The sequence below is a fragment of the Orycteropus afer genome, unplaced genomic scaffold (genome assembly GCF_000298275.1).
Source record: "Orycteropus afer afer isolate SDZICR_OR568_19922 unplaced genomic scaffold, OryAfe1.0 scaffold00049, whole genome shotgun sequence".
Lineage (NCBI taxonomy): Eukaryota > Metazoa > Chordata > Mammalia > Tubulidentata > Orycteropodidae > Orycteropus > Orycteropus afer.
This window is the reverse complement of record NW_006921636.1, coordinates 7,554,840-7,565,756: the sequence shown is the minus strand read 5'-3', so window position 1 is coordinate 7,565,756 and position 10,917 is coordinate 7,554,840. Positions and strand designations below refer to the sequence as shown.

At 42.6% G+C, this 10,917-nt stretch overlaps 1 protein-coding gene across 1 annotated transcript in view; it reads left to right on the top strand.

The window, feature by feature from the left end:
• Nucleotides 1-2,956, top strand: part of ARFGEF2 (ADP ribosylation factor guanine nucleotide exchange factor 2) — a 125,907-nt gene extending 122,951 nt beyond the window's left edge. The window contains exons 38-39 of the mRNA XM_007938332.2: nucleotides 2,320-2,437; nucleotides 2,780-2,956. Of these exons, the coding sequence (XP_007936523.1) occupies nucleotides 2,320-2,437; nucleotides 2,780-2,956 (295 nt within the window). The remainder of the gene's footprint in view (nucleotides 1-2,319; nucleotides 2,438-2,779) is intronic.
• The last annotated feature ends 7,961 nt before the right edge of the window (nucleotides 2,957-10,917 follow it).

The window sequence follows — 10,917 nt, the reverse complement described above, 5'->3', positions numbered from 1 at the left end:
ATGGAGGGTTAAGGAAAGGTTTATATATGGAGGGAAACTTTGTTGGTTGCCAGGGGTGAGAGGGGAGGGAACACTGCAAAAAAAAAAAAAAAAAAAGCATTGACCCACGTCACTTTAGTTTTGTGTATTTCACTGTACATAAATTATATTTTGGTAAAATGCATTAAAATAAAAAGAAAAAAAATTCTTTTTGTGTTCTTTTTTATTTTATCTCCTCCTGTTCTGGAATTCCAATCACATGTAAATTGTACCTCTTGATAGTGTGCCACTAAGTCTTAGGTTTTCTTCTTTTTTCTGATTATTCCTTAAACACATTAATATCAAGGGATTTGTCTGCTACTTTGCTGATTCTTTCTTCCATTAATCCAATTCTACTTCCATTGAGTTACCTATTTCTGATATTTTATTGTTAATCTTCTGGAATTCTAATTGTTGGTGTATGGTTTCTAATCGTCTTAATTTATTTTGTCATTTTGTTCTTGTATTGTTCTCCTGAAATCTTCTAAGGTTTGCCTGTGTTTTCTTTGATCTCTTTTCTGATCTTTTTCGAGATCCTATATATAAGTCTTTTAAATTCCTTATCAGGTAGTTCTGCCACCTTTTTTTCTCCGGGAAGGTTTTCTGCCCCTTTATTTTGCTCACTTGTTTGAGCCATCTTACCTTGTTTCTTCATATGATTTGTTATTGTTTGTTGTCACCAAGCATTACCTTTGGGGCTAGGAGGGAGTGTGTTCATTAGAGATCAGGGAGAACATCCCTGTATCCGCTCTCAGGAAGTGCTAGCCCAATGCATGGGGTGTGCCTGCTGTGCTTGAGCGAATTGGCAGCTCAGTAGATGGTGAGGTATCAAGTGGTTTCAGACAGCTGGCAGTTACTCTTTGGGTGTGGAATGTGTGCTGTTGCAACTGGGTGGACATTAGATGTGGGCACTGTGGTCTCCTGCTTGTTGTTTGGCAAGATGCACAGGTCACTGGTCACCAGGTGGGTGGCACTGGAAGTCACACTGCTAGTCCCAGGCAGTCAGGGCAGCATAGGGGATGAAGCAGGGAGCTGCCGCTAGTCCACAGATGCACACTTGAAGAGTGCACCCTTGGTCTACAAGAGTGCAGTGCAAGGAAGGGTCTGTGGATCCCCAGAACAGGTGTCTAGGCAGAGAAGGGGGAGCTGCCAGTCCTCAGGTCCCCAGTGCAGTTGGCTGGGTAGGTTAGCAGGTTCCCAGAGGTGGCTGGGTAGAGGGTCAAGTGCCACTGGTCTGCAGGCCCCCGACATGGGTGGCTGGGAGTATTAGCAAGTAACAGTAGTCCATGGGCCTCTGGCACAGGAGGCTAAGTGGAGGACTGCAGCCTCCCATCCACAGGCTACTAGCCGGGGTGGCTGGTCAAAGGAAGCAGGGGCATCATTGCTGGTCCAGGAGTCCCTGGCATGTGTGGCTGGGCAGGGGAGCATGTGCCTCCAATCCTTGGGCCTCTGGTGCAAGGAGCAGTGGATGCTACCAGTCCACAGGGAAGACAAGTGAATGAGGAGGTGTGGGAGCATCACAGATCTACAGGTCTCTGGCACAGGAGATTGGGGGCACAATAAGGGCACTCAGCTTTCACTGGATGGGGAGCACTCCTGCCTGGCTGTGGACATAGGTGCTGGGGTGCTTCTGCGTGCCAGCATCAGATGATGGCGGTTTCAGCTGGAAGCACAGTTTGCTTTGTCTCAATATGGCTGCACTGGGCAGGTCTGGCTGGCAAGCACCAATGATCTGTAATTCTCCTTTTCTTCTGTATTTGTGCAGTCTCTTCCACTTAGCACTCAGTCTGGTTCTTCAGCCTTCCAGTTTGTGTTCAGGGTTCCATAGTTGTTGTCTATATCTGATTCACTTGTTTTATTTATTCTTTATTGTAAGGGAGACATAATGAGCCATTTGACTTCACCATCTTGGACCCCATAGCCAACATAACGTGTTTTGTGAAAATGGCAGTTGTGTGTGATAGTGAAAGAGGGAGGTAGTAAGGAAGAAATGCATTTGAGTTGGCTGCTTTTCACGTAAGCTAAAGACACTGAATTCCGCAAATACTGACTGAACCCTTAGCTTGTGCTAGGCCTGAGCTAAAACTTAGCAAATTTATTCTAATATTCACAACAACCCCTTGAGATTGGTGCAGTTATTTATCCCCATTTTACAGCTGAAGAAACAGGCTCAGCTATTTGCCTAAGGTGATGCAGCTGGAGTAAGTATTCAGTCAACACTCATTGCAAGAATAAAAGTTCCCCACTGACTGTGAGATGTTTATTGGTGTTTGTGTGTCTCCCTCTCCCTGACCCTTCTAGCGTTTGCAGTGAAGCTCTCGCCTACTTCATCACAGTGAACTCTGAAAGCCATCGGGAGGCCTGGACAAGTCTCCTTTTGCTACTTCTAACAAAAACCCTCAAAATAAACGATGAAAAGGTATAAACAAGTGAACTCTCTGGTGCTTGCACTAGAGCATAAAATTTGTATTGGCTTTTTGTGAGGGGGTGGCTTTTTAAACAGAGTTTGAAGTGACTGTTTTCTAGGAGAGGGGGTTGAGATTGTGAAACACCGATATAGGCCTGGGAACTTGACTTTGGGTGGCAAGGCTAACCCTGCATCATTTATTTAATAAATATAGTTAATTTGCATGTGTTTTGGTACCAACTCTCTAATCACAAGAAAAAGGACCAATATTGTAAGAAGTTCCAGGGTGAAATGAGTATTTTAAAAAATGGTCCCATGTCTAATTTGATGTCTCTGCTTCTCTCCCACCTCAAGTTTAAAGCACATGCTTCGACGTACTATCCCTACTTATGTGAAATTATGCAGTTTGACCTGATTCCTGAGCTTCGAGCTGTTCTGCGAAAGTTCTTCTTACGGATAGGTGTTGTGTATAAGATATGGATTCCAGAAGAGCCATCACAGGTCCCAGGGATGCTGTCGCCAGCGTGGTAGCACTGGCCCCTGCGAGCCACGGCTGCAGCTCTGCAGGATGTTCCTCATGCCACCTCTGACAGACATATCTCATCACGTGTCAGGTCACGGAAACAAGGAGTCAGCATCTTGGATCTCAGAATGGTCTGGATAAGGATGACCTCTGCGCTGACCCCATCAAAGTCTCTGCCTAAGGTGTGATGGTATCTCATGAAACTGTTGGGTACCAGTTAGCACAGCAGGTGGGGTGTCAGTTGCATCTCTGTCAGTCTGCTCTGCTGATTGAATTGTCTGTCGAATCTGCCCTTGCAGATGCTGTCATTTTCTAGGAGTCCCATGATTGGTTGTAAATGTTTTGTCAGAAGAAATCACTCTCCTTGAGGATACTGAACATAGCTGTTAGGTTCATGATTATCAGAGAGTATGTTAATAAAATTTCTTGTAATGGCTAACTGCCACCAAAAATATGCTGGGTTTTTTGTTGTTGTTTGCGTGTGTTAGGAAAGTTTGAGTGTTTTTGTCCATTGTGAGTCAGCTGTAGTTAGATCAGTTTGGGGAAAGTTAGGCAAAGAAGGGTTGTTTTTTGTGTTTAATGTCTGAGTGGTTTTTTAAGTATTTTACAAAATGATATTATTGAAGATTTGATTGAAGGCAGAGTTTAGTAATTAAATTAGAAATAAAAGCTTGCAAGATTTAAAAAAAAAAATGTAGTGCCTCCTGGCTTTTCCTGTTTTAGTAATCTAGGGAGAAAAATCTGTAAGGAAAACAGTTTAATGAAGATGATTAGCCTTCTTTAAGTATATGTGGATGGGTATTAAATTAAAATTTCAGAATACGTTGTCCATCTCACATACTCTGAAATCTAATATATGAAGTAGTAATGAAAATGAAGTAGTAATTTAAGCAGAATTAATTTATATTTGAGTAAGACCTTCTTATTTTTACCTCAGAATCGTGAGTATACTGATTGTGGATAGCACTGGTTTGCACGTCCCACTAAAGGCCCTCGAGACAGAGGGACAGTAACTGTGCGTGAGGAGGCGTGCTCCCATGGACATCCCCAGCCAAGTGTCATGTGTTGAACTAGAACAAGCCTGTGCTGTTGTGGGGCCAGCACAGCTGACATGACAATGGCAGGAGGTGGCATGTACCCAAAGCTTCCGTTAATTTGAGCCTGGGAGCTGCGTTTTTTTAGAAGATTAGATTCTGGGGTCCTCATTATGTTAATGACGGTGCAATAATCTTAACTGCAGCAGGACTGAATTCTGATGCAGCTTGTGTAAAAGTGGGCTTATGCAGATTCAGCCTGGAACCTACAAACAGTGTATTTGGAAGCTTAGTTTATTCTGAGTCAGCGAGAAAAAGAACCACGTGCTCAACCTCTGCTCTCCCATCCACTGCTCTGGGCGCAGCAGGGAAAGTTAGAAAAAGTATTACAGAGTTATCAAAACATTCAAACTTCTACCTACACCCTGTAGTCCTGTCAATTGGGTTGTATTGATGTCAACTCTGGTGCCTTAGAAGTTACAAGTGTGGGAATCTATCTGTAACTTGGGTAGCTTTTCTTTATAGAGGAGGATTTCTGGTGCTTACTCAGAGACTGATTTTTCAGTTTTTTGTTTTTGTTTTTAACAGCCTTGAGAATTTTTTGGTTTTGGCCACCGTACTCTTGTCTACTTTCTTCTTTCCCAAACAGTGTTTTAATTTCTCTACCAAAGAAAAAAGACCAGGTTTAAGTTTTTATATTGCTTACCTACATTAGAGAAGAGGCTGTACGATTTATCAGGCAGGGACTACGGGAGAGTATCCTATTCTGAATGGTAGACATTAGCACATTTGACTGGCTTGTCCTGGTAGCCGTTACATCTTCACGTTGCAACGTGAAACCCACGTTCTAAGATGCGCTCCCTGGTACTGTGGAGCTTGTCACACCTCAATGATAACCAATATTTGTACTGAAGGTGTAAATGTCGAACACGTGTTTATTCATATTTACATCCTCCATACAGTACAGCTGCATCCCTTGATTGGAGGTGTTTTTCTTTCCTTCCAAGGTTCTTATGTGCCACTTTCTCCATCTAATGTGACTCTAAGACTTCCATGTGTTCCTACCTTCTCTTGTCATTTTTGCCTCCTCTAATGGGGTAGCAAATGTGGAAGAGCATTTTATTACTTGTTGGAATGTTCAGGTTTGGATTTCTTTTTCACTTTGTCTTTTGAACACTTTAAATTTCTGAATGTGACTTGTACCAGCAGTGGACCTTTTAAAAACTAGATGTAAAACCATTTCAGTAATTTTCTTGTCAGTAGACAGTGACGGGCAGAGGAAATCCCATCACTCCAGTAATAAGCCATTCAGCTAAAATTCTTTTTTGTGGATAAATCTGTTCTTTCTCATGGTATATATGGCTTGTGCCACTCAAACACTAGTGAAAAGGGTGTGTGTGACTCCAGGGCACCAGGCCAGGCACCGTTTATTTCACAAAGTTATGGAGGAGTGTGAAGCTTTTTATAAGGCCTTATTTCTCAGAATGCTTTAAGTGCTGATTATATGTGCTGGGTATCTAGAGAAGTTTTATTTGTTACAGTACTGTTGCTTTGAACAATTTCTGCTTTTCTTCATTGTCAATTAGGGAAAATCACCAGCTTTGGCATCTTAACAACAAATGATGAGTGGGACGTTTTCTTTCTAATTCGCATCTTTAGAGTCAAATACACCTTTTCCCTGTTGCTTCCTACATACAACCAAAGAAACGTGTATTATGGAAATTGTATAATAATATCTGGAAACAAAATGTTTTCCTCTGACAGGTGATTTTTATACAAAATGGAGAAACAAAACTCAATTTTGTGGTGGTTTTGTGATTATAGCTATACATTCCATAGTCGTCATGGTTACTAAAGGAACCTGCTGACAAATGAAGAATTACATCTCAGTCACATGCTTGTTGTTATGATGCAGATATGATACTGGTTTAAATGGAAGCTGGCTCCTTGATACTGCATTTTCTGAATTCTGTGTTAATATTTGTGTTAGACATGGCTTGAACTCATAGGAAGTTCTTGGAGTTTTGTTAACAGCAGCTTGGAAGTTGGAAAGAAAAATAAACCAAAGCTGAATATTTTAAAGAACGAATATATCTGGAAATCCTTGCTCTCAAGAAAAAAAAAAAAAAGATTACAGACACTTATCAAAGGTGTAGTTTTTCTCAGTTCTAATTTTTAAAAAATTTTATCTGCATATTTGCATCAAATATTTCTTTATGTGCAAAATGTATGTTTCACCTCCTTAATATGCCTAAAAGTTAGTTAATAGCTACTTTGGTTTAATCTATACATGATAATTAAGTGCATTTAATATTGGTAATTTAATGAAAAGCATTCCTTGCCCAATGGATGTATACATTTTTGAAAGAATAAGCAGAATTATATAATATGAAATGCTATGTAAAGTTTTCTATGTAAAAATATTATGTATAATACTGTTCAGATATCCCATGCTTTAATCAGGTGGTAAATCAATAAAGTTTTAAAATGTAAAGTTGTTTAATGTAGTAATTTAAATATCTTTCAAATCATAGTTTTGGGTTAGTTCTTATCATAGGTACAAACTTGATTGGTGATAAAATTTGACTTCTGTATTTAACAGATATAATTAAGGAGAAAATATTAGGAGTCTCTGGATAGCACAGACAGTTGAACAGTTGACTCCTAACCAGAAGTTTAGAGGTTCAAACATTCCCAGGGGCACCTCGGAAGACAGGCCTGGCAATCTGCTGCCAGAAGGAAACAGCCTGGAAAACCCTGTGTAGCGGTTCTGCTCTGCACACATGGAGTCGCCATGACTCCTCCAAGGCAAGCAGCTCTCATGGAGAAAATATTAAGTGTGGGTCTTAGTTTTAAGTAAAGTATGCTTCTTCTCATGAAAGTGTGTGTGTGTGGGGGGGGGGGAATCCAGTAGTGAGAATATTCTTTCTTATTGCAGAAATCCACTTTACCTCATAAATTAATTTGACCAGTGGGCTCGTTCCCTTGAGAGGGCAGAAATCTCACCAATGTGGAGGGCAAGTGTGCGATCCAGAGATTACAGAGGGGTACTCAGAGGAGGCTACTTGGGCACAAACTAAGCAAATTCCAGAGTCCGTGTTCTTCTCTGAAGACACTAAAATTCACTGCCTGTGATTTCAGAATCCATTCTGATTTTTTGTTGTTGTTTTAAATCATTATTATAGATAAAATGTTCCACTGCTGAATTTGACCAATACATTGTCATCTTTATGAATTCACTCCCTGTGGTACAAAATTTCAGCTGCTTCCAGTAAGATACGAAAGAGCCCTTCTAGAGGAGGGGGAAATAAAAGGGGATCTCTAGAGTCTTTATTTCTTCAGAGCAGATAGTACCTGGGTTTTATCTAGAGTAGTGATTTTCAGCCAGGGGCAGTTCTGCCACAGGGGAACACTTGGGACACTTGGCAATGTCTGGAGACATTTTTAGTTGTCCCAGCTTGGGGGTGGGGGGTACTGGCATCTAGTGGGTGGAGGCCAGGAATGTTGCTAAGCCTGCAGTGCACAGAAAAAGCTCCTACAGCTAAGACGTTACCCAGCCCAAAATGTCAGCAGTGCCAGGGTTAAACCCTGGACTAAAGTGACTTCCTTTCTCTTACAAAATCCTTGCAAGGTGGTGGTGTAGGACCTACAAGTGGAAGAGCCTTTCAGCTTTCTTTGGCTTTTTTCTGCTTATAAACAAAAAAGTCACCTCCACTTACCCATTAGAGAGATCTCATTTTATGAAGAAAGGCGTACTGGGGTCACTGGTTAAGGAAGGGCCAGCTCAGCCTTGTTTAGGATACTAAGTAAGCATTTTGAAAGGTATTATCAAAATGATACCGCATTACTGTCAGAAGCCACCAGAAGCTAGGGGAGAAACATGGAGCAGGGTTCTTCTTTAGAGAGCTCAACCCAGCCAAGCCCTTGATTTCAGACTTCTGGCCTCCAGAACTGTAAGAGAACACATTTCTGATTTTAGGCCACGGTTTGTAGTAATTGTTACAGCAGACACATAAGCTAACACAGAGACCCCTCCCACCTGATTCATCAAGTAACAGTGAAATGAGGTGAGTTATACTCGGGTCTTGTTTAAAATCCTGCCTTCCGCAGGAAAGGGAATCTAGCTAGAATTTAATAACTATCTAGTTGTCATTATCCTCCTATTTATGACCACTGAATGAGGTTTTCTGTATGCAGTAGTGATGTCATGTCCTTTTAAAATAATTGTATTTGGTGCTGTAAAATTTTATTAAAGATCATCAGTGTAAGAAGAAAAAAATTATACTGCATCTGTACCCTGTCCATGGACTGGAGCACGTTTTAGAAAAGAAGTCTTGTTTCGGAGGCCCAGTAGAATTTTTGTAAACCTGTTGTCTTGGTTATCGAGTGCTGCTATAACAAATACCACAAGTGCGTGGTTCAATAAACACACATTTTCTCACAGTTTAGGAGACCAGCAGTCTGGATTCAGAGCTCTGGGGGAAAGCTTTCTGCCTGTGTCAGCTCTGGAGGAAGGTCCTTATCCCTTCAGCTTCTGCTTCCTGGCTCCTTGGAGATCTCCATGTGCCTCGGCATCTGTCTTACCCCATCTCTCCTGTGTTCACGTATTTAATCTCCTTTATATCTCAAAAGAGATTGACTCAAGATACACCCTGCACTAATACTAAATGGTATCGTAACCATAGGCATGTTGTTATGTGCCACTGAGTCAGACCTGACTCATAGCAACCCTTTCTTGGGTTTCCAAGGTGGTACCACCATGGAAGTAGATTGCCCAACCTTCTGAGGAGTGGCTGGTGGGTTTGAACCGCCAGCCTTCTGGTTAGCAGTCAAGTGCCTTAGGCACTACGCTACCAGTGCTCCCAACCATAGGCATGGAAATTAGGATTTACAGTAAATATTTTGTGAAAAAATAAGTCAATCCTTTACCCCTGTATAAGATGCCTGTTTCCTTTAAAAAAAAAATCTGCTAAATTGTCCTTGGATTAGGTAGTTACTCCAATCTGAGGAGTAGAACCAATTTAGTCTTTGAACCCTGTCCCTAAAGCACAAAAAGAAAAGAAGGATGGGACACCAGATATTCTGGCAAAAGTGATTTTGAATTTTTTTAAATTCATCTTTCTGTAAGTGAACCGTGCCTGGAGCTCAGCTGTGGACGCTGCACCTGAAGGACACCTTCCCCAGCAGCCAGTTTGCTCTTCCAAAGACTGCCCATCCTTTCCTGAAGCGGCTGCAGCCTCCTCATCACCCTAACTTGGATTTGCTCAAAGGACTTACCTGGATTAAAAATCGCCACATATTTTAATGAACTTTCAGCTGAATAAATTTGAGCTTAAAATAAGGACATGACATACTGATTTTCTTTTCTAGACATTTGTGGGTTTCTAAGAAGCAGGCAAAATCCGAGCACCATTCCACAGGAGGTGCTGGAGGAGGCGCTGGGCAGAAAGGCTTTGTGGGAACTTTCTGCCCTTTTTAGATCACTAGCAATAAGCAGGCTGTTAAAGCTTACTTCTTAAAAAGCTAACGTTTATAGAGGATTTACTATACACCAGGTCTCTTACTAAGTGCACTACACACAGTAAATCCTTCCAGCCTCACGACAGCCCTATAAAGTAGGAGGAGATACTGTTGCATCCTCATTTTCTACATGAAGAATCAGGTCCAGAGAGGCACACTGAGGCTTGCATCCTGATCACACGGGACATGGCAGAGCCAGGACTCAGACCCAGGCTCCATCTTCAGAGCACGGTTGTCACGAACACCTGAACCACACTGCCTCTGTCACCAGTTAACCTGGGGACAGGTGGGCCATCAAGGCTCATGTCCAGAATGTAGTCCTGGTCTCCAAGGAGCTTATATCCCAGGCCCTATTTGTAGATAGAGCTGCTTGGGTTTTGCAGACACCTGAGTTAGAAACGATCTTAGCCAGACCTCTTTCACGGAGATTTACAAGTCAAGGAAAGAAACTGACAAGCAGAGGTAGGTAAGGGGAAGTGAACAGATGCCAGGGTCAGGCCAGCAAGCCCTTGTGGTTTTCTTCTTGCCTTCAATTTTCATCTTCACCTTCACTTTTCCACCTGATTACACATCTCAGACTTCACCAATTTGTGACTCCTTTTCAGTCCACACTTGCTTCTGCCTCCGGCCCTGTGCTCTTGTTCCCTCTGCCTGGCGTGTGCCTTCTCTGGACTCTTCAGCGGCTGGTCCTCCTCAGCCTGGGCTCAGCTCACAAGTTAACTCCTCAGGACGCCTACTTCGACCACACTTCTCGCATTTCCAGAGTTTCCTTCTCACCATCTCCAATGATGTCTTCTATATCTGCCCCGAGCTGAATGGGAGCTCCAGAAGGTCAGGGATGAAGTGTTTTGTTGAAGACAGTCTCACCAGCTGGCGCACAGTACCATGTGTCTAGCAGACACTCCATAAACACTTGGGTAAAAGAGTGCAGGAATCTTTCCGTGAAAATTCTAGGATGATCACAGGACAGTTCACAAAGGCGGGAGGATTAAGTTATTAGCTTTGCTTCTCGGGCCCTAGTAACTGCCCTCTTCATCTCTCTTCCTCAGCTTGGGAGGAAGCTGCCACCTGAAGACCCATTTCCCATCCATACTGTCATGGGTAGAAACCAGCCCCAAGCACCTGCCTTCCTCCAAGATCTAGAAGGTGCTAGATCCTCACCCTCCAAAGGCCCTGGGTGCTCAAGGGGCGTGGTTTGGAGGTCCATGTACCCCAGACACCACATACTATTTCAACCATTGTCCAGCCTTTTCTTTTTCCATTCCTGTGACAGCACCTTTGTTCTTAGGTGCCCAGTTGTGTTGAGGCCTAGTGAGCCTATGTGTCAGAGTGGAACGCCCCCTAGAGTTTTCTATATGAAAGCCGACCTCCAGGTGTTTCTGGAGCCTCAGGGTGAGTTTCAGCCACCAACCTTT